Genomic DNA, 28,000 nt, shown 5'->3' with positions numbered 1-28,000 from the left:
ATCAGAGTTCTATGCATGTGCATCTGTTTACTCAGGACTCTGATATTGGATGTTTCTAAATTCTCTTTAATCATTTGAATGGCTCATTAATAAGATCAAAAAATGTCTCCTGACAGTTCATATTTAAGTTGAAACCGGAATTAATTATATTGCAAAATTCCCTTTCAGTACCTTGGAACGTCCTCCTGACGTGAAAGGCATTAGGTAAATGCAATTTGTTGTTTATATTGAAAAGTATAACATAAAAACAGCCAGAAAAATTCCTTCCTTTACTCCTTTTGCTTGACTCCCCTCTACCTGTTTTTAAGTCCCACCTTAATAAGCTACCTTTTTAACCAGGCCTATGAGCAACTCCCTCTCCACCCCTATCCTTGTAAAGTGTTCTGAGCCATTAAAGGATGTGAAGGACGCTATATAAATGCGAGTTGTTGCTGGTGGTCTTATACTTTGCAAAGAGTTTACAGATCTGGTAAAACGCTGCATTTTGCAAAGCATCTGCAGTTTTAAACTTCAGTTCAGCACCTTGGGACGTCCTCCCGACACGAAAGGCGCTATACAAAAGTAATTTTGTATTGTATTTTAGTTTTGTATTGTAATGTAGTTTTGCATTGTACTGTAGTTTTGTATTGTATTGTAAACATGCAGAATAATTTCTCCACAAAATTAGAAAAGGTGAAATTCAGAATCAGTTCTTTTGATGAGTGGGCAATCTGAAGGCAATCAGAAAATTTAAATTCTGATTTGCACATTGGGTTTGACTTGTCAAAGTCAAAGTTTGGACTATGAGTAATTGTCTTCCTTACCCTCTCCTGTCTGTTCCACCAGAAATGATCCAGGGATTATTTAATATTATAAATGATCTTTGACAACCTGAATCCCAAAACGTCAATGTTCACTCACTAATCTCCTCTTAGGTTAGCAGAAATTGCAATTCATCAGGATTTGAAATACTTTGGGAACAGTAGCCTTGACGCAGATTGAGCTAACCATAAACCACTTCATTAAACTTCCTTGAAAGCGTATCATAGAATAACAGAGCAAAAATAAAATTCCACAGGTAAAATAATTGCATTCAAAGTCTTGCATACAATTGTAAGAAGCAAAAAATCCTATGAATGTCACAGAGATCAAAGAACAAATGTTGCCACAGAATTGCTTGGAGCAGATTTGGGGAACCAAGCATTTGTTTTTGTTCATAGTACTTTGCCAGGCTGTCATGTTCTGCTTAAATGGTTAGCTGTTAACTATTTAACCCACGTTCACAACTCTTCATAACAATTAGAAAAATAACTTAGAACTTTGCGTACTGAGTAAAATAATTCTGTACCTGTATATGTAATCTGATCAAAAGGTCACCTTGTGGGTACATAAATTATGGACCACTTTTCAGTCTGTATATTTTCCATGTGAAAATGATGGTGACTAAAATCTCAAACTCACCAAGGAGCCAACCTCACTGAGAAGGGCAAAATAGTCCGATCTACTGACTTCTTAACAGTGTGTTTCCATTGTACAATACTGTACTTGGAATCTAATATATTGTGCTTCACTGTCCTATATTTTATTTGCATCTGTGCATGCCATGCACCATTACCCAAATCTGTTATGCAATATAATGTGCATGTAATACATGGCAGTGTAATATTTATGAATATAAAGGCACAAGATTCATCAAGCTATTTATAGAATCAAACCATTCAGATAATTGACATTTGGGCTCCCTTGATTAACACTGTCATGTTGAAAAATGGCTTTCACATTACATCCTCCGATTGAGTTTTATCAACTATCTCGTCAGATGAAGAACAGATTTTTACAGGCCACAATGTTCTGAAGGGATTAACCTCATCTCCCAAAGCTCCTGTACACCAAGAAATATCAGCAGAATGGCTGTAGGCTGTAAATATCCAATGTATAGAGAATAACTGAAGTGAGTTATGGCGGTGTAATCAGACAGAGTCAGTTGATACAATCAATCACAAGAACAAAACCTCAGTCGTCGGTGCACATCATCTGACCTTGAATCGTCTCTCCTTGCTACCAGGTTATCTATGATAATATATTCATCTCGAAAGCTGCAAAATGTTTCCGGACGTTGTGCTGTGCCTAACAGTGTGGGAAGTATACAGTGCTCTGTTTCATGCGGTGCTGGATCGAGGGGTGGGAGTTGCCTGTATCACTGCGGTATGAAAAGGTAAAGGCACTGTGTGTTGTAATCTGATGTTTTTGTCAATACAGAAATCTAGAGCAGGAAGCTGCGCTGTTGGAGAGGAAGCCAGAGTACACTACATCACCATCAGAGATTGTTATTAATCTGAGAAGTTTAAGCACAAAGGAAATTACTTGGACACTCCGGATTGAAGCAGTCCCTGGCCTCAGCCTGGTGACCTTTGCACTCTGTCCAACTGTGGGGCGAAATGCATTTGCGAGTTCTTTGCTGCGTTCCATTTGAACACGTTACTGAGCACCTGTTCCATGGTCCCCACTCCAGCCACTGGCCTTCAACTGTTAACAGATAAGAGGAAAATAAACCTCAATTTCCTTGGTATTCTGTATCATTTTTGAGTCGCTGTCTCCAGGCTTGGAATAAACTACTGGTCTTGTCACCACACCTTTTTCTTCGGTCACGGTGTGAAGTTCTGTGAGCTGAGTGGTGTACATAAAATTGGATGTAAATGGGGGGGAATAAAAACAGTGAATTTTACGTCTCTATTTTTCTCCCACCTGCTGCACGAAGAAATGTTTGCCAGACAAAATAAAAAGCGGTCAGGTAATTTTTCCAGCACTTCTTCTCTGACTCTGCAACCATTTATGAGAACGGATATTGAAATTGCATGAATTGCTCTTATTCTAATTTCCCCATTTAAAGGCAGCTTCTCCTGGTTATAATCAGGAGTTTATATTGAGGCCATCATGTGTTTGCCACCAGGCAGTAGTTTGCCAGCTGGCAAGTTGTGGGGTTGTTCCTCGAACGCAGTTGTCTGTAAACATGCTTCATGATAACAACAATTTACATTTATATAACGCCTTTCATGTAGGATAACATCTCAAAGCACCCTATGAAGTCTGAGTTGGAGCTAAGAGTAAGGTAGAGGAGTATGCAGAATGTGAGTGAAGTGCAGGTTTTGAAAGCAGAGAATGGGAGAGGCGAAATGATTTTAGAGGAGAGTTCCAAACTGGGGCAAAGTGACTGAAACCTTTCTCACCAATGGTATCTCACCATTTGAAGGTGAGGGCAAGGATCTTAAAATCAATCTGATGGGGGATAGAGAATCATTGGAGCCAGGCAAGAATTGGGTGGTGGTGGATTCGTGGAGCCTGATGTGGGAGAAAAGAATCGCTGTGGGATTGTGGAACATGTGGAGTCTAAAATTGGGGATGCTGACAAGCAAAAGATTGGAAAAGTTAAATGAAAAAGGAATGGATGAGGGATAGCAAAGCCAAACCCATTGCAGTGTTGGAGAATTGCTGCATTATTGGAAGTGATGTCCAGCGGGATGTGACACTAAGGCAAGGTCTTGTCTACCTGTTAATATGCATGTTTCAGATTGCATGGCACTATTTGAAAAGGGAACATTTTCTCCCGGTTTCCTGGCCAAAAACACCGAGCTAAAATTGGTCATTCACATTATGGTTGTTCATGGGATATTACTGAGCAAAAATTGGTTTCTGTGTTTGCCTACAAAATACTCAGTCACTACACTCTACAATAAATCCTGTGTAGCACTTTGCGATGTTACCACAATGTGATAAGACGCTATATTAAATGTAAGGATTATTATTTTTATAAATGATGGGAGTTTAGTTTATTTCCAATGCACATTTTTCAGCTTTTTTNAATGTAAAATCCCTATTCACTGTGTTTCCTTCTTGTCTGCCTCCGACTAGCAGTTTGAAAGCATAACCCATGATAACAACTGGGAAATATCAGACACTGTTATGAATGTTTACCTTTATAACACATTGGATCGGCGACAATTCAGGAGAATATTGGGCCGAAAATCCCTCTATTCAGTTAAAAAGAGCAAACTTCCCAACATAATGCTTAGCAAATTATATGAGCGATCAGCATTCCCCCAATCTGATTCTAATAAACATAATTTTGTCAACGTTAATGAAAACTTAAAAGCCAATGTAGAGATACTCTATTATGAGTATTTCATTGTATTAAAATATTTCAGGATTCAGATTATAAATAATTCAATCCTTTAATCCAATTTTGGACAGCAACATTACCACACAGCAAAGGAAGTTTTTTTTTCCACAATAATATTATGGGTGATGCTAATAAACTTTGATGGGAAAAGATACCTCCCTCACAAACATGCAAACATGATGAGCCAAAGGTTAATTTATTCAGGAGAGAGAATTTGGAAGTTATTGTGAATTCTGATTTTGGAGAGGAAAGCACCAGGTAGCAAATACCATTTTATTCAAATAGAATATTAATTCTGTGATACTGTATATAAGTGTATCCATACATATAAGTGATCATAGTACATGGATTCAATATGCCACATTTGTATCAGCGGACTATAACAATTCAATATCTAGCCAAGTGAACATGGGCATCGCCTCTCAAAATGAATATAACTGCACCATCTACTTTCTTCACAGAACAAGCTCAGTGAACCATTTGTCCATCATAGGAAGGCCACATACCATATCAAATCTTCGCCCACTATAAATGATCTGCAAGAATAAGCGCTTGATCATTAGCAATTGAAGTTCAATGCTGATAGTAAATAGGAGGCACTGTATATAGGAAGTGAAAATAGGATGCACATGCACTCCAGGGATACGACAGAACAATTTAAGGGAAGTTGAAGGAGTCCTAGGAGTGTTAATTGGCTCATTATTCACTATGTCCAAACAGTGCGAGACAACAATAAACAAGGAATAGGTGCTGGATGCCGCTGCCTTACCATTTGTTGAATTGCTAAGTTCCTCCTTAATGACCTTTAAAAATCCTCAAATGGTCTTTTCCCATTTTTCACAAATTATCGCCCCCAGTTATTTTAAGGTATACATTTCAGGAATAGTGCTAAATAATTGGTTAGTTCTGCATTTCTACTAGAATTTGTGAACAGAGGAATTTCGGCAGAATGCTGCCTTCTTCAGCTAATGTTTGAGCTAAGGGTTAATAATATTCTTAGCAAATAAATCCCTTATTAAAATTGATCTACTCAATGATTTCATGAGTTGAATAGATAATTGAAGGAGGTGGAAATCAATTTATGCCACAGAGCACTGTAAGTAGATAGAGAAAGGGAAAGAAAACCAATCAACTGTGTTTGCTTACCAATCAATCACCTATATTTAAAGGGTATAAAGACACGCAAGACAGTGCAATTTATAGACTAAACTTTACAGTAGTTATAAAAAAGACAAAGTACCAGAACTATAAAACAGCACCACAACAGCTGGTATTGAGAGTGTCATGCTTGTCACAGTCGAATCATGTGTGTTTAAGTTGGTGAAATAACTGAACCTGGAGATAGCGAATTGTCCACGATGACAATAGATCATGGCTCTGGGTCTCACAACATTGATAACAAAAGAGTTTGACAAATGGAGCAAATAAAACGTTTGTGGTGATAAGATTCACTGCAGACTCGTCCAGGTTAGATCCATAGAGATAGGTGGTCAGCACAAGGTGAGTGTGTTTATGAGAAAGACAAACACAGTCAAAGGAGCCAGTGGTGAAGACCTGACTATGGACTGGCACTAACCAAGCTTCTTTAAGTGAGGCAAAGAATAAATATTACCCATGGAGTCAAGGCTCACTACAGATCAATGTTAATTTTGTTTGTTTATGAGCAAGAGACAGAGAGTGAATAAATACAATCATGTAGATTATGTATATATGGGAGCCAGAGTCCGGTCTCACTAAAGACTGATGCTAACCACAAACTTGTTTATGAGAGAGAAAGTGAGTATATGGGAGCCATGGAGATAGGCTCACTGCAGATTGAGGTTGATCATGCTTCTTATGAGGCTGAATGAGTAAATGGGGCCAATGAGGCTCAGTATATACTGACGCCAAGCTGTTTATGAGCAAGACAAAGAGAGAGAGAGAAAGCAAAATGGATCCACGGAGACAGGTCTGACCTAGATTTATGATCCAATTTATTCATTTATTGTTATTCTTAAATTATAATTTTTGCCCTAAACAATTTCCTCCAGAATGTATTTTATTTCCTATGAAGTCAGAGTTGATGGCCCCAGGGCAGACTTGATTTTAGCCATTGTATAGCCACCGAACACAGCAGATGAAATAATTCTAAACATAAGCATTTGAATTAAACTAATATTCAAGATAATAGCTACGATTACAATACAACATAACATTCACATAAAAAGGCTAAATGTTAACTTTCAAATTTCTACACTGGACAATCTTAAATATGGATAACATTCAATGGGTAACAAGTTCAACAGACTATTTACTAGATGTAAAATAAAAGTTAAAAATAACAAACCCTTGTTGTAATGCCTCCTATTGCAACCTTCAACCTGATCTCGTTAGAAGCTTTGTGTCCATCCTTAAGGATGTTAACCCCAATAAGAATATTTTAGTAAACCCATAAGTTTGTGATAATGGTATCTCCCCATTTTGCTCTTGGTAGACTTTTACAGTACTTGTTATCTTGCAAGAAAATGTAATAGGTTTGTAAATAATTACTATTAATTACTTCAACTGGTGAATTATACTTTTTCTTAAGTCAATAGCCGATTGTATGGACAATGAGATGAGTAATAGGATGAGGCTCTTCTAAAATCTGAGCCAGTGCAAAAGTAAGTTGAAAGTTATACTTAATGTCAAATTCAGATAAAGTCCAACTAAAACAACTCAAAATAACACATGAAATAGTACAGAATTGAGTGACAGCTAATCCGATTGATTACACCTCTGATCCAATCTGAACACAATCATATTAAGTTTGTCTTAATTCGGATCATACAGCTCTATCATATTCATGCAAATCTACCAGGGAAAAGCACTAGAATTCTCCATAAATTCTCTCATCCTGAAGAATGTGTACGTTTAGTAAGATCATTTCAGCATTGTTCTTTTCATCAGATAACAAACTGAATTTATATTGCAGTCTTCGGTTAATAGAATGTCTCAGACATTGACAATGGGACAGATAAACACCAAGCAAAACCTTGAATGAGTTTCTAAAATCAGGGAGAGGAGCAAAAAGCCAGATGTACCAAACCAGTGGTTTGTGAAAAGAGCAAAACTCTGTGTTGCAGCTGAATACTCGGATCTGAGTGAAGAGATTGAGGAAAAACCATTAAAGTGCAGTCAAAAGGTCAGAAAGTACATGCTAGGATATAGGGTGGGAAAGATTGCACAGAGAGCATGGAGAAATATGAAAATGAAGACAAGGATTCTGAAACACTGTCGAGGGAGGCATCGGCAGCGTAGCTTGGTACAGGAATACAGAACTTGGAGATTCAGGATTCAGTCCAGAAAGTTGTTCATGAATTTAAACATTTAAAAGTGGGAGCCGGGGAGGCAGGCAAGTAGAATGTTTGAGCTGACAAAGGTTTCAAAACAATGTGGTGAGACAGGAGTGAAAGTGAGTAACATTTCAGAGGAGGAAAAAGGCATCCTTGACGATGGAACAGATGTTGCGTTTGAATGGCAACTATTCGTTAAATAGAAACACAATTTTGCATACCACTGAATTAAACCTGAATGAATTGCCAGGAAGGACAACATGATTGAGCCAGATCCCCTGTGAATTGCTGGTAAAATCTGAACAAATTGGATTCAGGTTTATTCACATTGCTCTGTGGCCTACCACATTCATTGCTCTTATTATGCAGCAGTTGAATCACTAAAGCTTGTTCTTCACTATGCTGTCCAAAGGGGTTTTGAAAGGGTATTGTAGGGCAACTCTTCTAAAGGCCCACAATGCAGAACAATGTCCTCTTACAGGGTTTTTCACATATGTCAAATCACACATACCCAACTGAAGTGTACCAAGAGAACGAACAGTATTTAAATATCGTTTGTCAGATTGCAAGGTCCAAATAATAATAATAATAATCCTTGCATTTGATATAGCGCTTTTCACGTCGGGAGGACGTCCCAAAGCGCTTCACAGAATAGACTGTAAAGTGAATTGACTGTATATTTGTGGGCGAACGCGGCAGCCAATTGCGCACAGCAATGTCCCACAAACAGTCGTAGATTGAAAATGACCAATTTATTATTGTTTTTGGTTTTGGAGGGATTATTATTAGGAGTGTGGAGTAAGGAAACTTGCCCAAGGTTTCGCCCTGTCTGGAATTGAACTCAGGTCTCTCACTTGCAAAGCGAGTGCTCTAACCACTGAGCTACAGGACTCCACCAACAAATGCGTATTGTTCCAAATAAAATGCTAATCACCTCAGTTCACATTTGTAATCTAGCAGACGAATTAAAAAAAAATCGGTTTCTAAGCACATCCCGGTCGGTACATTCAGACAGCAACAAACTTTCATCTTCTCAAATTAAAATAAATGTTTATACCAACCAGGGCAGAGTGCAATGTTGCAGAGCTTGGTTTGGAGCTCTGGACCTTCACATAATTTCCCTCCGTGTTGCGGAGCACTGCAAATTCGTGATCTTGTTCGCGATCCTCTCCCACAGGTAACTGAGCACAAACTCCATGGCGACCATTCTTCCCACAAACCGTGTACTACAACACAGCGTAAACCACACGAGAGATCTATCACTACAGAATCCTATGATTACAAAGGCGGGTCTTTGAGTCTGAAGATGACTGACCGACCCACTAGACAATGAGAGACGACGACTATGCTTTTCTGTTCACTTTCTTACTGAAATTGCGGATGGTCAGTGTATTGAAGAAAGGACAAATCATTTTAAACTTATTTTACCTCCTTTAAAACTATTAGGTTAATCATAGAATTGTAGAGCACAAAAGGCAATCATTGGCTCATTATGCTCAATGCACTATGAAATTTTACCTAATTTTTGACTGAAAATAACTCTCCTAAAATTCAGAAGAGGAACAATAACTAATAATGTCACAAAGAAAACCCGTGAAGAATACCTTTGAAATTGAAATGACTGCCTATGCAATACAGCTTAAGACTTCTGAGACTAAACTGAAAGGCTGATGCAGTGTTAAAGATGCAATATTGATTTTAGTGAGCCTTTAATCCATATGACCGTTAATCTACTAATCCATCAATATTAAATCCAGAGCAAAATAACAGTATGCTCTGCTACACTAGAGTTTGGACACACAGGGTACAATTCAAGTTTGTACTCCTTTGTATCAGCAAACACAGACAGTTAGCTGCAAGAGGAAGTTCAGTCTATTGAATCCTCAGATCTTATTCATGCCATTAATGGGAACAAGGGCAAGACGTTCTTCACAAGTATAGGGTCAATCTGGTACATTCCACTATGACTACACTGCAGAGTAGTGGTTAAAGGATGAAAGCTGATTCTCCCCTCACCCACAGTTGTTTTATCCCTAACACCTGGGTTCAAATTCAGACCAATCGATGGGATGAAAATCTCCTTTATACAATTGACTGTTCCATTTGTCAGTGAGTTCAAACAAGAGGGCATAAATATAAGATGGCCAGGAGCAGATTTAAAAGGAAGCTGAAACCATCAACAAAATTTAAGAAGATAAAACATACATGAATGAGAAAGGTATAAGAGAGGGGATTAGGAGGGCTTGAATGGAGGTCAAACACTTCCACGGACTAAACTGAGATGAATGGCCCGTTTCTGTGCTGTATGATTCTGTGAAACTATATAAATCTGTCAGTTACAAATGAGTTTGAAGAGTCTCAAACTTGTCCCTTGGGGGGCATGAGCTAGAAAAGGCATAAAATCATCCTTAATTTGGCAATAGTATAGGCATTTCCTCTGTGAGAGGGCCAGGGAAAGTAAAAATAATTGCTTCATACTGTACCAAACCATGTCTACCTTGTCTTCAAAGGAGTGTAATGAAGCGCTTCTCTTACAAACTTGTAAAATGTACTGTAACTGCATGGTGCCCAAAGATAGAGTTCAGTCAGTTCATGATTTGGAAATTTCACCTGGAATCACTGCCACTGCAAAAGTTGCCATGAGAGATGCAACAACAAAAACAGGTCACCAAGTCACTCTCACAACATGGAAATAGTGTGTATTTTAACAGGGAAATCTAGGAAGGAGGAGGAAACAAAATGTTTGGAATGGAAGTGGAAACATACGTTACGTGTATATCAAAAGAGTATGTGTTTTTTTTGTATTAAACTTCAATGCTGCCATTTCAATGGAGTGACCTAAGGTCAAACACACTTCCATTGAAAAAAGTCTTCTGTTTCCCTTTTATTCAAATGATACTCTGTTGTTTCCTTTGATTAATATTATGAGGACATTCTAGTGAAGTGCTAATACTGATTGTACATTATTTTGTAATGTAACTGCACAAGAGACATGGCTGTGCTGCTTTGAATCTTGAAACTAATATTCCAATATAGCTGTTTTAAAGGAGAACTCTGGAATGATTTTAATTCTTGGCCTCAACAGATCGTGAATCAAAATATTTGTTAGCAGGTGAAAGAATGATTATTGACAGATCAGCACCAAGGGAAACACTGGTGTAACTGGTCCTGACATGGAATTAAATGAGGGGCAAGTTTGACAGACTCGAAAGTCTTTTTTTCTTTTCATTACTTCTTCCTCACCTTCCCCATTTCCTTCCTCTCGGTACAGCTGTGCGTGCGGTGGAGAAATCAAGCTTAAACCCAAAGCACTGACATTTCACCTCTACCCGTGTCCTTGGAAGAGGTTCACCAATAAATGAGCCTTAGGTGAAAGAGAATTTAGAACACTTGAGAAGCAATTTTTTTTTACATGTGCCTCATTGTGCTACACCACATTGTCTCTTTCTGCAGATTGTATTTTCTGTACTCCTATGCTCAAAATTTGAAGAATAGCATCATTTAAACAATCAAGCCCAAATGATTCTGCTATGTTCAGCACAATAGAAAATAACTTGCTGTATAATTAAGGTGATTGATTATTTTATCTCTGCAGCTGTAACAGCAGAGCTGCAAAGAATCAGTCGGGCACAATGATGTGATCCTTTCCGTGCACAGATGTCCTGGAAGTGAACAAAATAGATGACAAAATTTGGTCTTCTCTTTAGCACAGGCAACATTACTTTGTAGATGATCCATTAATTTTTTAAAAATGTGTTTAGAGTTCTCCTTTAATGCTCCCTTAAGCTTTCTGAGATGCAGTCCGGCACGTAGGGCCCCATATAATAATAATAATAATCCTTGCATTTGATACAGCGCCTAATCACGTCTTTGAGACATAAATAAATGTACGTTGTTGATGTTAATGGAAACACTGAGTACCTGATCTGTTTGGATCGGCTGGCAATGCTTGTGAACGCCAGCACGTGTTAACTTTCTTAAACTCGAGAATATCAAACAAAATGATGGTATAAGATTCAATCACACAGCAAACGTTACCTGGGCAGGTGGCTGTATTATTGCAAATCCTTGTTTCTCTTAATGGACCACTGCACAAAGTCCCATAGGGTGAGGCCACACACGATCTCGTCCTCACCTGCCACCCCACCCCACATGTCAGTGAGCACACACTCCACTGAGACCACTCTTCGGCAGCAGGATCTCCTAGAAAGGAGTAAAACAAATCACACTTAATGATTTTGGATGACAAATCATTTGGTGCCACACAGAAGCAGGCAAGAGAGAGACTGACTGCACCATCCGTCACCAACGAGCACAATTACATTTCCTTTGCTCGTCTTGCCTCATTGTTCCTTGTGCAAACATATTTAGAACGATATTAAATGGAGCGTCATTTAAATTGCTGCTAATCAGAAAACAACGAAGAAAAAGAATACGTATCACAGAAAAATTATCCCTTGACGTGTTTGTGTCACATGATGTTAGTGTCCCAACCTCGCTGGGTATCATTGCTGCTTGAGGGCATATAGGCAATTTGCTTCCAAGTATCTGTCAATGACATCTACCACTTTCCATAAGAAGGGATAGGAACCTAAAGTGACACTTCTGATGACTTTTCTGCCTCTTTAGAACAAAGTAGTAGGCCTCTGCTCAGTGATCAAACAAACCATTTGAGAATTTTGGACACAATCCTATATCCTGTCAATCTTTGGTGACTCACTCCACGGTTTTCCTTGGGATATTGTCGTGAGCAGATTGGCTGCCGCATTCACCCACAAAATATTCGCATTCACTTTCACAACATTTTACAGAATATCCTGTGAAGTATTTTGAAATGATAAGAAGCTAAATGAAATGCAAGGATTATTATTGTATTGGCCTCACTCCACCCTACCTCCTTCTGCCTACCAATCCAGCCACTCTCTTTGCTAAACAAGCAGCCTGCTTCATGTCTCCCGCCCTCTCTTCCCGCAACTGATGAATGGGCTTTCAACCAATCTGTCCCCGCCATTTTGAACTCTAACCTTCCCTTTGACCCACTGCCTCCCTCATCTCAATCAAGGTACATCTTAAGATGTAGCTCTTTGACATGCTTTTGGTCATCGTTCCCCTTTCCAGCCACCACAGCTCACATCCCCAGCTTGGGTGCCCAGTCAGTAGTGTCAAGTACTTTGAGATGTCATTCTGACATGAAAGGCATTGTATAAATCTAAACTGTATTGAATAATTTGAATTTGGGAGTAAATTTGGATTAGGAGGTTAAATTGGGAGGTAACATGTATATAGAGTAGTGATTGACACCCAATATTATTAATTTGTTCTTCAACACGGTACAGCATACTAGTACCTACAAACATGGATTATTTTTTCTCCTCATCATTGTATGACACAGGAACATTCATCCACATACTGCACAACATAGCCACTTCACTTATGTATTCATTGTAATGTTATGCCAATGTAATTTAAAACTAAACAACTTGCATAACTGTGATCTGAACAGTTAATATTATTATGCAGCATGGAATCTGCTGAATACTGATTGAATAGCAGCTATTAATATACCATTTGATATACCTCAATATTGCAGATTGTCTTGGAGAGACTGTGTTTAGGAGAATCAAGAAAAGAAGCAATATAAATGCTAATATATCTGAACAATATTACATTTGCCTAATGTTATGCATTATATCTGTATGTACTATACTAATAGCATTTTTCTTCAGTTTTATATCTGCTGTTTCATTAATTTTTACATACAAATTGTTAATTGGAAAATAAAGTTTTCTACTGCAAAACTTTTCTTCTCTATCAAACTATTCAGGGGCAAATACATCTTCTAACTGGTTCCAAAGGAATTTTTCAAATAAACATCTCACTTTCTTACATTTCCTAACTTCACCCTTCCAAGGAATTCAGGATTGTAACTGAAACCAATTCCCTGGGACGTCCTCCCGATGCGAAAGGCGCTATACAAACGCAATCTTTTTTTGTTGTTGTGGTCTATTTATTTAAAGGGGAACTAGTCAACGTGGAAAAAATATTATTCTTTTCAATAATAATGCAAATGGGATCTGATGCCCCACTTTCTGGGCTGCTTGCTGCAGATGTTCCAGTATTTGACATTTTTGCTCCACTGGTCACGCTCCTCTGTCCTTGCATTGCTGTTTCTGCTTTGGCTTCCCGGTGGAAACATCTGTCCACTCCCATGCTGCCCATGCAAAGTTGCTCTAACCTACCTGACAGCAGGATATAAAGGTGTCAGACAGCTAAAGTTTGAGCCAGCTTATAAAGTATTAAACCCTTAATTACTTGGCACAGGGTAGCTCAAGTGCACACTGAGAGAATGAAAGTTCACAGTTACATTATCAAACTAAAATTTGTTCCAGAAATTTTTTTATTTCTGGTATGTCTACCAATTCTAACTTCTCGTTCACACTTGATGGAACTACAATAATGACCAGCTTTTTTAATACCCATTTTACACTATACATTTAGATTTGATTTAATGGCTTGTGATGAGGTTTTCAACAATTTAGGTTTCAAATTCATGGCTCCAGTCAAATTGTAACTAGCGCAATAACAATAATAACTAGACTGCTTCATCCAAATCAATCTTTTATCATGCGAAGGGCAGTGAGATGATCTTCTCAATAGTATTGATATGTTGACAATTTACAGCAAAATACTGGTCTAAAATACAACAACAAAAAATTGCATTTGTATAGAGCCTTTCACCTTGGGAGGACATCCCAAGATGCTGGACAGTCAGTGTTTCGGACGCGAGCTGGGGGTCAGGATTGGGGAGGGTGGAGGGCAGGGGGGGAAGTAGGGTAATCCAAAGCACAGTCGAAGAGGAAGGTCTTGAGATGGATCTTGAATGAGGCAACGGAGGGGGCGAGGCAGAGGGACTGTGGGATGGAGTTCCAGAGGGTGGGGGCAGAGTGGCAGAAGGCCCACCTGCCAATGGTGGGGCGGGGAGGTAGAGGATGTGAAGCAGATCAGAGCCCACTGAAAACGTTAGTTCTCATCCAGGACTTCAAACGTTGAAATCCTTATAATTTATAAGATTGTTGTAATCCCTTGTAAAAGCGTACAAATACACAAGTATGTACAGCACCAGGAAATATACTCCTGTGGTCCAACTTGGCTCATCCTCAAAACTTCTATTTTGAAGTTAAAGTTAACGGAGTTACAACCTTACTAGAATGCTAGTGATCAAACATTTCAAATTTTAAATGTTGCTGTCAAAATGACATTGCTCCTGTTGCTTCCCAAAGATCAATTTTCTGTTCCAGTTTTAGACTCAATCTTCGTGATGCTTCTCAGAAAGATGCTTCAGCCCCGCCGTTATCTCCAGTGGAATAATATTTTCATAATTTGGTAAACAAAGATTTTAATCATGTGCTGATCACTATGACTGTTGTAACTAGGCGCATTTAGTTTTCTCAAATAATAAATGTCATAAATTACCAATTTGTGCCATAAATATTCCACTGTCTTCTACTGATCTTGAATGTTGGCTTCTAATTCTCGGTTTCTCAATTTCAGTTCCTGAAAACAAAAAGATACATCGTTTTAGCCCGTTGGTCTCTGATGCCTCTTTACAAGGAGTAGCATTAAAACTTTAACTTCATTTAGAACACAGCATTCATAACAAAATTCACAGATCATTATTCTTCTTGTGTGTCTAAACCTAGATGATCCAGGTGATCATTCCATTAATCTGGCTGCGTAACAAGTCACACTCTGTCTCTAACACTGCTTTCCCAAATTCAAATCCTGAAGCTCAGTATCGGTTAACACAGAGATTCTCAAAAGGGGGAATATGATTTGAAGCTCTAGACAGTGAATACGTTACACTGATAGTCAGCAATTCCTGCACCTATCCTCCTTTTGCTGGTAGTTCTAGATTCCAGACATGGCCATAGATATAAAACCATGCTTACTGTGCTATTATATTGTGATACTGCGCAGATGAAAGTTGTAATACCTGGACAAGGAAGATAGCAATTGGTAGCCAGACCGTCGGCTCAGGCTGAACTCTCAAAACTTCCCACTTAGGTTGTTTTCATACCTGTCAATGAGATAGGGTCAGACCAGGCTAGGCAGGAAAATGCCTCTGGGAAACATGTATTCACTCAACCGAATTTAATAGGACAACGAATAATGAAGCAGAGGCAAGGGAGAGTCACAGTCCAAGAAAATAAGGACGGAAGGACAGAATCAAGAGCCCCTGAGGGAAAGAGTACACTGGCAGAAGAAAAGTAAATGACTGGAGGTAACTCAGCATAGGAACACACTACGACAATGCTTCTGTCATTCTGCCTCTCTTTCTTTCTGTCACACTCTCTGCTTCTCTCTCTGCCACTCTTTCTGATTCATTTTCTCTCTCTCTCTGCTTCTCTCCCCATTTCTAATTTTCTGTATCTTTCTGTGACCTTTTTCTATATTTACAACCCTACACTGTACAAACATATAAGAATCTTTGTCTTTGAAGTCCAGCAAAAAATAAAACGGTGAGCATTTGGGCAAGGTCACTGACACCTAACTAGCAACTATGTACACAACTAGATTCACAAAAAAAATGCTCATTCCTAGGTCATGCTGCACATGCACTGATAAAAAGGTTTTCAAATTCGGCAGAAAATTGATTATTACCAATTGACTTTCACAAAAAATAAAAATAATAATCCTTGCATTTGATATTGTGTCATTGAGACGTCACAAAGCGCTTCACAGGATTTTCTGTTCAGTGGATTGACTGTGAATTTTGGATGAAACACGGGCAAGTTGTCCACAGCAATGTCCCACAAACAGCCATGGAATGAGTGATCAATTTTAATTGGGATTGCTGGCCAGGACACCAGGAGAAACTCCCTTCTACTTTTGAATAGTGCCATGGGATCTGAGCGGCCATGGGATCTGAGCAGGCAGATGGGACCTCGGTTTAACATCTCATCAAACAGATGGCACCTCCGACAATGCAACACACCCCAGGGCTGCATTGGAGTGTCATCTTAGATTACGTGATTCCAAGTGTCGATGTGGGGCTTGAGCCCACATATATTCTGTGAGTGTTACCGCTGCGCCAGGCTGACACACAAAAAAGGGTATTTGACGGTCAAAATTCGTAAGTAATAATAATCCTTACATTTGATATAGTACCCTTCATGTTGGGAGGATGTCTTCGAGTACTTCACATGATTTACTGTAAAGTAGTAACTGTATTTTGTAGGGGAATGCAGCAGACAATTTGTGAACAGCAATAAAACAAGTTTAATGAACCTTAATTATAACACATCCCTCACTGTAACCGTCTCTGATATCACACAAAGCACAGAATACTGCTCCATATTAATAATATTAGCATTTGATATAGCACCTATAACATCAAGATGTCTCAAAGCATTTCATAGGTAATTGCTATTAAACATAGTGACTACATTTGTAGGCAAACGGTACATATATAAATGCAAAACACACAAAACTACTGAAGTAGCCTGTATAGGTATTCTGACATATTCATCGGTTGATCAGTAAGATTTGGAAGGACAAGACCATCACTGGGGGCTAGGATTCTTCTCACTTAGACTGCAAGCCAAAATTCTAATGGTTAGGGTATTCTTGCCTGGACGAAGAGTGGGAGACTTGCACATGCTTTTCATGACAAGCTATAGTTAAAGTCTGGTTGACTAAAACAAAAGTGTGTGGGGGGTGGGGGTGGAGGGCGGTGAAAGTGCCCAAGATTCAGCAATGCAATCTTCAGAAATTTCAGCTTGTGTGAGTCCAAGGACTTACAACAACAACAACAACAACAAGATTCCATTTATTGAGCGCCTTTCACGTCGGGAGGACGTCCCAAGGCGCTGTACAGTTGGGTCAGGACCCGAGCAAGGGGGAAATGGTCAGGGTGAGGAGAGGGAAGGGAGGGAGCGAGGAGGGGGTAGAGAGTCGAGAGCGGAGCTGAAGGCACGGTCAAAGAGAAAGGTCTTGAGACCGACCTTGAAGGAGGAAAGGGAGGAAGCGGCGAAGGCACTGGGGGATAGAGTTCCAGAGCCTCGGGGCTGAGAGGCCGAAGGCCCGGCCACCGATAGTAGGGCGGTTGGGGCGGGGGATGTGGAGCAGACCGGAGCCAGAGGAACGGAGGGTACGGGCGGGTAGGTAGGGGGATAGTAGGTCGGAGAGGTAGGAGGGAGCGAGGCCGTGAATGGCCTTGTAGGTGAGGATGAGGATCTTGAATTCGATCCTCTGGGGGATGGGGAGCCAGTGGAGGGGAGCGAGGGTGGGAGTGATGTGGTCGCGAAGCCTGGTGCGGGACAGTACACGAGCTGCAGAGTTCTGAATGACCTGCAGTGTGGAGGGAGGGCTGGGAAGGCCGGTGAGGAGAGAGTGCCCATAGTCCAGCCTTGAGGTGATAAAGGCGTGGACCAGATTTTCAGCCGCGTGAGGGGTGAGGTAATGGCGTAGTCTGGCGACATTCCGGAGGTGATGGAAGGCGGTGCCAGTTGTGGCGCGGATATGGGGGAGAAAGGACAGCTCAGGGTCGAACAGAACCCGAGGTTCCTGATTGGCTTTGAGAGGTGGAGAGTGCAGCCTTGGATGCTGATGCTGTCAGCGCCTGAGGTGCGGAGGTGCTGACGTGAGCCAATCAGGAGGGCCTCAGTTTTGCGTACGTTGAGCTGGAGAAAGTTATCTCTCGTCCAGGACTCGATGTCGGACAGACAGCTGTCAGGACATCGGGGGTCGTGGAGTTGAGGGTAGAGGAGGAAAGGTAGAGTTGGTAGAGTAAATTCAAGATGCATTAAATTCCATAAATTCACATTCAAATCTGAAATCCCAAGAATGGTTCAGATGGAGAGATGATTCTAAAGTAAAAAAAATCATATTCTACTCCATCTCTCATGCTCCTCAATTGATTTCTTCACCAAATAACTATCTAATTCCCTTGTGAATTTGCTTTACTGCCTCCTGGGTTGTGAATCTACATATTCAACATACTTGTGTAAAGTAGGTCTTGTTCAGTCTCTTTGCTTCTACTACTTAATGAGTGATTTATCTTTCGGTAATTACTTGTAAACCTAATTTCCTAATTCCACAGTGTTTGAGCAGTCTGTTCTTGGTATCCTAAACCCCTGGCTGGTGCCGGTGGAGATTGTAGAATAATTCCAAGAACATCCCTCCTACAATCCCTTCTTAAAATCTTTTTGTCTTGTCCAAGTCCTGTACAATGCATGTGTATTTATCCTGAGATTACTTCCCTTGAAATTCTGCTCTTAAATACATTTTTAAAAATTCTTAAAACTCATTCTGCAAGATGTCCAGACTCCATGCTATTTCACCCAAGACTCTGTCTCCTCTTCCCCCTTTCGAGTATTTTTCCCACTTGCCCATTATTTTTTCTGGATATTGTACAACATTCGAAATTGTACTTCATCGCTTAACTTGAACTTTTACGCATCCAAATATCGTAAAGATCATTAATCATTCATTTAGGACTACACCTCTGGGTTTCTATTTTAAACCGAATACAAAACTCACCACACTTAGAAACACGCGAACATAATAAAACACTCACCATTCAGAAAAAAAATCAATCTGCTTCCATTTATATACAAAACAGAAGACTTAACATACTACTGTACACTTAATTTAAGGCAATGACCTGTTAATTATTTACAACCACAGGGGGTCAGTGCCCATTAGTGTAGACACTGGGCATTCCACTGTAGTTTTAGCATTGAAAATGTTAATGCCTGTTACAAATCGTTGCATTGACTTCTTTGTGCTGACATTATTGTGTAGTGTCTCGCTTCATCCATGAGTGCCAAGATCGTATAAAAAAAGCATAATAAAGATCTGTCTCCTTTTAATATATTCAAATTTTGTGAACTTTGGGTTCAATTGACAACAAGAACTTCCTTTATAGCTCTGGACCAGCTCAATGCACCTTTTACAATTCTGCATTATATATACAATATTGATTTGCCAATACTGAATTAACTTGCACTGATTTTCATCAGTTACATGCTTTTTACAAATGAAAAATCTTCTGAATTCTTCTGGAAGTTCATTTATTTAAAAGCCTACACAAGTTGGGCAAATTTGACTTAAAATTAAAACCATCGCAGAATGGTGAAACACACTACTGCACAGCGCAACTTCACACAACACAGTTGTGCCTGTGTCATTGAGACAAACAGGGAGCTGAACTCAAGCACTTAGGCAAACATCTCAGTAGGACTTGGAGGAGACGACCATTTCTTCTGAATCCCAAGAGGTTAGAATTTTAGTCTTTTTTTGTCTAAAAGTAAAGTACTTCAAAATCTTTTTAATTTTTAAATATTGTGAGGTTCTGTCCTTTCATGGATTCCCTCTACCTACCTTTGTGTCTTCACTTTGCCTCTTCAAACGGCTTCTCCTCACGCCACCGTATTGTCACGAGACATTTCTCAAGCCTCTATCCTTGGTCCTCCCTTCTTCGCTATCTGTGGACATCATCCACAGACGTGGAAATCACTTCCACATGTACACGGATGATGCCCAGCTCTATCTCTCTGCTTCTACTCTCGGTTCCAGGACCACTTCTGTTCTGATCAATTGCCTGTCGGACATCAAGTCCTGGATGAGCTCCAACTTTCTTAAATGAATATTCACAAGATGGAGGCTCTGTTATAATAATAATAATAATCCTTGCCTTTGATATAGCACCTTATCACGTCTTCGAGACGTCTCAAAGCGCTTCACAGAATATACTGCAAAGTGAATTGACTGTATATTTTGTGGGCGAAACGCGGCAGCCAATTGCGCACAGCAGCGTCCCACAAACAGTCCTGGATTGAAGTGACCAATTTATTATTAATTTTTTTTGGAAGGAATTATTATCCCCGGAAAAGCGATCCGTCAATTGACTAATAACCGGGTTCCTACTTATTGCTAGGTAAACAGAGGCGTGTGTGTGTGGAGTAAGGAAACTTGCCCAATATTTCGCCCTGCCGGGAATCAAACTCAGATTGTTCGCTTGCGAGCGAGTGCTCTAACCACTGACTCTTGTTAGTGCTTTCTCACCTCTGATGCTGACAGCATCGACTGCAAGAATCACCACTCACCTGTGCAGAGACAGTGTGGAACTTTGGTGACTCTAAACTATCTTTCAAATCCAGCTGATTTTCTCCTCCATAGTAAATTCAGCACAGACTATAGCATGTCTTCTCGTACACTAGACTGTGCATTTACCAGCAGAAAAATTATAAATAATTGATTCTTATCCAAAGGAGTTTGATGACTGTTCTTGTGCAATTTTTTTTCTCCAAACCAAAGAAACTTGCTAAAATCCTTCAATTATGAAAGTACAGGTCAACCTTCTTTTCAATTCCACGAAGTGCGTAAGGTTGCCATAAATGTAATTACCTGAAGACAGAATCAGATGAAACCAAGGGTGACAAAAAGCCAACGAACACATGGTTTGTCAAACATTTCAAGCTTCCTGATGGAAATAACTAATGATCTCAGAGTCAGACCTGCCTGGGAAGTGTGAAGTTATTGTTTCCCATAAATGTACTGTGGAAGAAGTGTTCATAATGCCTTTAATAGACCTAGTTTGTAAATGATGAGGCCTCACAAAAAAGAACTGTATTCCTATTCTTATACTATTCTTTAATTATGTAAATTATTATGTGCTTTTTTGACATCAACAGTCGAAAAGAATTAATGGAACAATGTCTTCCATGTCTCCACAGATCAATCATCCTTATTTACATTTTTTGAATCCTATTCTGAAGGAATTACCATTGCAGATGGACTGCGAGAAATTATAGGAGACTGCTGAAACCTCAGGTAAAAAAAACATCAACACCAGTCACAAAAGATGGATGACATTCCTGTTCAGTCATTAGATTGCTTTTTATGGCAACTAAAGTATAATATATCTGCAGACATACTGTAAGCAGTTGCACATCCCCTGTGCCTCCTGCAATCACCTCTAGTGCTGAATAAATCAGATTTTCTTTCTACCAATAAACTGTGTTACATTATTTTTTATATTGTGTACACAGTAGATGGATCTCAAATGAAAGTCACTTGCCAAGGCAGGAGAATCATGCAGATAATCCATTATACCTACATAGACAATGTGATTGGTTAGAATAACTTCGTACAAGCATGAAATTGACGTAGAAGCATGAAAATAAGCAGTGGATGCATATTCCATGAATTTGCTCAACGTATATGCTTTAGAATTATTAAGTTGTATCAGAGAGGGAACATTTTTCATTAGAGGATTCATATATTTCAAAAGATGCAAAGCCTTTTGTTAAAATGTCAATTTCAGCCCTGCTATTTCGCAAGTTGAAATGACTTGTTGGGAACAAAGAAAATTGGTTTTGTTTGTTCATATTTAATTGAAGTTTCAGATTACATTATGAATCCAATCAGGCATCAAGCCATACAGGGCAGGAAATTAATGAGATCGCTTTGCGATTTTTCAGGGGAAAATACTTGAGCACTTCAAATGGAAATTCTGGTACGTTTTAAAAGTTCACATGCAAGTGTACATTACTTTAATGTAGATTTCTTTCAGCATCGGATCCTGTGCCTGTACAACATATACCATGGAAAGGGATACTTCTTTATTTAGTTATGCAGACTATTTGTTGGAAATTTAAATATAAAATTTAGGCAGTTGTGCTGTAAGGAAGACTAGCATGTAATCATGTTTTAGATGTGTCAAAAAAGATTCTAACATTTTAAACCAAACATTTTACCCTTCAGATTTTGAAGTCCAGCACTATTCTCTATACATCTGCACTTTCTAAAGTGATGAAAGCTGCTATTGTCTTCTGGATTAGCCTGGCTCAATTGGTAGCACTTTTGCTCCTTGAGTTAGAAGATTGTGGGTTCAAGCCGCAAATCGAGACTTTGAACACGTATAATCTAGGCTGACACTCTAGGGTGCACTGTGTTATTAGAGGTGCATCGGTAAAGCTGTTCAGCTGGACGTTAAAGATCCCATTGCATTATTCAAAAAGAAAAGGGAGTTTCTTTGGTGTACTGGACGACAATCTCCCTGATAAATTTTGTCATTCCACTCACGGCTGTTTGTAGGACATTGCTATGCACAAATTGCCTGCCCACAACTTTGCTGTCATGTTTGCCTGCAAAATATATTCACTGCACTTTACCCTGTGAAGGGTTTGAGACGCACTCCCAATAGGAAAGGTGCTATAGATATATCAAACATAAGGAAGATTATAATCATCTAGCATTCAAAGATAATAAGATAATACCTTGATCATTCCTGCCTAATCCCTGATCACTGGTGTAGTTTTCATCTTGGGCATCAATTTATGCACCTCTGGAACACTGCTCTTGAACATGACTGAATCTTTTGTCGTCACCTTGACATTTTAAAACATTCAACATCACCTGTTACTACCATGAATTCTTAACAAGTTAATATCTCGTGGTTCTTTACCAAAATGTTCCCTGCTACACAGCTTAATCTTGAATTGCTCTGCGTTCCAGCTGATAGTGGATAGGCAAGGGTTTTCTCATGTGATAATTTGTCAAATGGCTTTTAGAAGTTTAGATGCACAACATCACAGAGCTTCCACTGTTGATTTGAGCTGTCACCTTAAAAGAATTGTATGAGCTTGATCAGGTAAGATGTACAGTAAAACTCACCCTCGAGGCCCCACTGTTGTGATTGCCTGTGAGTGTGTTTGTGTGTCTGTCTCTCTGTCTGTGACTCTCTCTATGTTTGTGAGTATGAATCTCTCTGTATCTGCGAGTGCCTGAGTGTGTGTCTCTCGCCTCTGTATGCGTGTGTGTCTCTCTATGTCTGTGAGTGTGTGGCTGTGCGTGTGGGTCTCTCTCTGTCGACATTGCTTAGTGACTGGGGAGGAAAAGAATCTTCTCCGAAAATATCTTTTGCCATCGTAAGAGAATATGGACCTCAAGCTTTCGAGAACTGCTGCAGTTTAACCATGTCATATTAGACTGATGATCACATTGAATATCTCAATTATTTCCATTGTTTAAATGTTTGTAACAACTTATCATAGATTTATTTATTGTTCCTTTTATTTGTGTAACAGATTCGCTTCATATGCTTGTAGCTACAAAGAAATTAAATGTGAGGCTGCTGACGTTTTATTGACATTACTCACTGTGAATGTGCCTACATTTTTAATATATCTAATATATTTCATTTGTTTCTGCTCCTGTTAGCAGGAATAGAATTTTATACATATATAATGCAATACAAATTTACATTTATATATCGCCTTTTATGTTGAGACGCCATCCCAAGGAATTGGATAGTCCAGGGTTTGCATCCGAGCTGGGGGTGGGGAGGTGGGCAGAAAGGGGGAAACATGACTGAAAGCGTGGTCAAAGAGGAAGGTCTTGAGGTAGACCTTGAAGGAAGAGAGGGAAGGTGTGAGCAGAAGGGACTCTGGCGGAGTTCCAGATTGTGGGAAAGATACGCTGAAAGCACAACAGACGATGGTTGGGTGGGTGGAGCAGGGGACAGGAAGCAGCAGAGTTAGCATCTGGGTTGGCAAAAGTTATGTGATTGCACTCGAGCTGGGGGTTGGGATCCAGAGGGGTGGTGGGCAGGGTGGGTGCGGGTGGGAGGGTAGCAGAAGGTGCGGTTGAAGAGGAAGGTCTTGAGATGGGCCTCGAAGGAGCCAAGGCAGGTGGTGAGGTGAAGGGACTGTGGGATGGAGTTCCAACTGGTGGGGGCAGAGATGCTGAAGTCCCGACCGCTGATAATGCGGTGGGCAAGGCCCGGGATGTGGAGCTACCCACAGCCTGCTGAGCGAGGGAAGCAGACAGGCTGGCATGGGGTTAGCAGGTCACGGAGGTAAGAAGGAGCAAGGCTATGTGGAGGGCTTTGAAAGCTAGGACCAGGATTTTGAACTCTATCATCTGGGGGTTGGGAGCCAGTGGAGCCGGGCGAGGATGGGGCGATAGGGTCACGGAGCTTGACTGAACCAGCGGGAAAAAAATCCCTGAACCAGCATTACCTTTTTAAACATTTGGGTACTGAGATTTCAATCCTCACGTTATAATTTTAGACCATGGTTATATGCCTTTAAAGCAAAAGGCAAATATTAATTTACACTTATACAGTGCCTTTTACATTGGGATGATGTCCCAGACTGGTTAAAGTAGTGCAAGTGCAATTATAATTTATATTTTATTATACATAAAAGTGTGCATAAAAGGGTAGGTCTAAAATACAATTTATTTTTCCATCGACTAATTGACTTCAACAAATGTCTTTATCATCCAAGACAGCTCCCAGTAATAAAATTGAAGGCTTTTAGTGAGACTGAACATGGGTTTAATCATTTAAGTGAAACAGATGATTAGTCAAGCGGCCATACCTTCAGTGCTATTTCTTTCCAAGCAAAATAAAAATGCTCCAATCAGAAAGCATTTCAACATTCGTAGGGCCATTTGTATCAACCCAACATTCCTCATTCTAACACATCCCTTTGGGAACCATTAACATTTTTATTGCAAAGGGTGCATTATAATGAACTATTTAGACATCCATTTAACTATTAATTTTTAGTAAACAAGATGCAATAGAATGTGCTTTTGGACTACATTGCCAGACTAATAACTTGAAAGTATTCCAGGATATTATAAACGTAATATCTTGCGGAGCAATCGAGATTATTTTTAAACAGCTGTGAGGAAGTACCCTTTCCAGGGGAAGTAACTGAGGTTTCTGTACTTATTTACAATGAGGTTTGTGACAGTAAAATAATATCATAATAAAAATTAACTGGGACTCTGAACTTGACACTTTATCCAGGAGTATCTCCTGGTGGCTTGGCCAACAATCTCCCAAATAAAATTGGTCACTTACTGATGGACGTTTTGGAAGATTGGTGTGCATTCGTTTAGAAAAACACAACCATACTCCACAATAAAACCCTGTGAAGCCATTTTGAGACACGTTGCCAATGTAATAAGATGCTACATCGAATGCAAGGATTATTATTATATGTCCATATTCTTTCTGGCTCATTTGATCTGCTCTCTCCCCTCCTGCTTTTGTCCCAATACTCACGAGTCATTTTTTCCAATGGAATTTTTTCAACCATTCTATCCTTCTCCATTGACTTTAAATGTTTCATGTATATAACTAGTTGTGTTTACTGCCATGTAAATCATCCAAGTTAAATAGTACCAATAATTCATGTTACAAACTGTATTGTAATAAAAGTTTTTCTTTGTCTCAAATGAAGATTTATGATAGTCACCAGATGCCATTTCCAATGGTAACAATTTTCCCATTGCCCCAACAATTGGTAATAATAGACTGGCAATAATCCTATCTTGTGCTTTCCCTCAAAAGAGTTGGTTATACTGGTTAAATCAAAGGTAATCAGCCAAGCCTTGTGAACACGTACAGTGTGTCCTGAGCTAGTGGCATTTGGTAGCCTGTGAACAGGAATAACAATTACAAAATAGCAGTAATAATTGTTTTTCTGCATTAATAATATATTTAGGGAAATACAACTTTACCTGGAAGTACTGTTTCATAATGCTAAGTTTGTACAAAATTATTGATTAGGCCACAGCTGGATGGCCTTTGAAGCGATGGAGAGGAGATTTACCAGGATCCTACCAGCAATGAGAGGCTATAGTTATGAGGTGAGACTGGAGAAGTTTGGTTTGTTTTCATTAGAGCAGAGAAGTTGGAGAGGGGTGCTGATAAGAGGTGCACAAATTTATAAGGATTTTGACAGGGTAAATAAGGGGAAGCTATTTACACTGGTAGGGGAGTCAGTGATTGGAAGATATAGATATAAGATTTCCACAAGAGTGAAGGGAGAACTCAGAAAAAAAAATTCACACAGTATGTTATTGGTATGTGGAGGGCTCCACCATGTAAGGTGGTAGAAGCAGAGTCCACTATGTGTTTCAAGAGGAAAACAGACAAGTATAACAATAATTGCATTTATATTGCGACCAAACAACAACAAATTACATTTGTATAGCGGCTTTCACTGTATTGCTTCTTGGAACAATGTACAGTGTCAGGTTTTACTGTCCATTTTGCTCTGAGAGCTGGTGCAGACTCGATCAGCTGAATGGCCTCCTTCTGCTCTGTAAATTTCATGTTTCTATGATTCTACAATTAGTTAAAACCACTTAGTTTGTCATTTAGATCAAGCTTACAGGGATCAAGCAATAAATCCACTGTGCTATAAATGACTGCGAAATGTGACGTTTCAATGTCTGATGATATGTGAAGACAAATTCCTGTTTCATTACATATGGATTACATTATATCTCTGAGATTAGACTGAATCCTTACATATAAAGAAATAATAAGGGTCTGATGAATACAGGTGAGGAATTCACTCCAAAAGAAATATATTACTAGACTAACTAAAATAGGCACAACATTCAGAACACATTCCACATCAAGATTGCTCCTACCAGCTCTCTTAATTCAAAGGATGGTGCTGTGGTTTGCGAATTTCCATACAGTTTAAATGACTAATGACAGAATTGCGACTTTAATGGGTACTTCATTGTATGCCGGGCATTCTGGAAAATGGAAGTGGAAACTGATCCCTTATCTTTGCCAGCAAGTAGTGCCTAGTTTGAAGTCTGCAAAGCCCATTTCTAAAACTGAGGGAGGTGAGATGCATATTAAGTTTCCCATGGCACTATTCAAAAGTTTCTTGGCCAACAACCACCTAGATAAAGCTTGCTATGATCAGCTACACAACACAACAGTAATTTGCATTTATATAATGTCGTTTATATGGGGTAGCGTCTTGGAGCCATGGACAATACAGTAAATCCTGTGAAGCACTTTGAGATGTCCCCCTGACTTGAAGGCAATATTTCAAATGCAAGGATTATTATTATTATTATAAACGGTACCGCTTAGACAAGAGTTGGTTAGCAAGAATGGATGAGGAATGGTGTCTTCAGCACCACGCCACGAATAGAGTGCTTTTTCTACTGTTCAGCTTCTTTACCTGTGCCACTCCCAGGCTGCCTGAACTGAATCAGAGGCAACCATAAAATGCACGTGGGAAGTCCATTTAAAAGGAACACTCTTGTATATTATGTGATGGACCACTTGTGTCCACACAGTACCTTTCGCAATGCCTTCCACAATGCCCTTGTGAACATCTTATCAGCCTAATAATAATAATCCTTGCATTTGATATAGCTTCACAGAAGATACTATGAAGTGAATTGACTCTATATTTTGTGGGCGAAACAAGGCAGCCAACTGCACACAGCAGCATCCCACAAACAGTCATGAATTGTGTGACCAATTTATTATTCTTACCATAACAATGACAATAGGCTATCTATATAAAAGCGTTTATACTATGGTCCCCTACTTCACCATGGCACACAACCTGCCTTTGCCACAGAGTATTAAGAGTACAAACCGTGCCATTTAAATCCAGTCAAACCTCTTCAAAATTAAGCCTTTCTAGGATAGCAGTGAAAATGCCTTTACTACAAAAAGCACATCTAA

At 39.5% G+C, this 28,000-nt stretch overlaps 1 protein-coding gene across 1 annotated transcript in view; it reads right to left on the bottom strand.

Moving 5' to 3' along the window:
- LOC103179634 (adhesion G protein-coupled receptor B2) overlaps nt 1-28,000 on the bottom strand; it is a 175,245-nt gene that overhangs the window by 119,767 nt on the left and 27,478 nt on the right. Inside the window, exons 3-6 of the mRNA XM_042338794.1 lie at nt 14,944-15,024; nt 11,509-11,673; nt 8,532-8,696; nt 2,344-2,505 (exon numbers count right to left, since the gene is read on the bottom strand). Of these exons, the coding sequence (XP_042194728.1) occupies nt 2,344-2,505; nt 8,532-8,696; nt 11,509-11,673; nt 14,944-15,024 (573 nt within the window). The remainder of the gene's footprint in view (nt 1-2,343; nt 2,506-8,531; nt 8,697-11,508; nt 11,674-14,943; nt 15,025-28,000) is intronic.

Source organism: Callorhinchus milii, unplaced genomic scaffold, assembly GCF_018977255.1.
Source record: "Callorhinchus milii isolate IMCB2004 unplaced genomic scaffold, IMCB_Cmil_1.0 Scaffold10, whole genome shotgun sequence".
Classification (NCBI taxonomy): Eukaryota; Metazoa; Chordata; class Chondrichthyes; order Chimaeriformes; family Callorhinchidae; genus Callorhinchus; species Callorhinchus milii.
The sequence above is the reverse complement of the archived record's forward strand: the minus strand, read 5'-3'. Positions and strand labels throughout refer to the sequence as shown.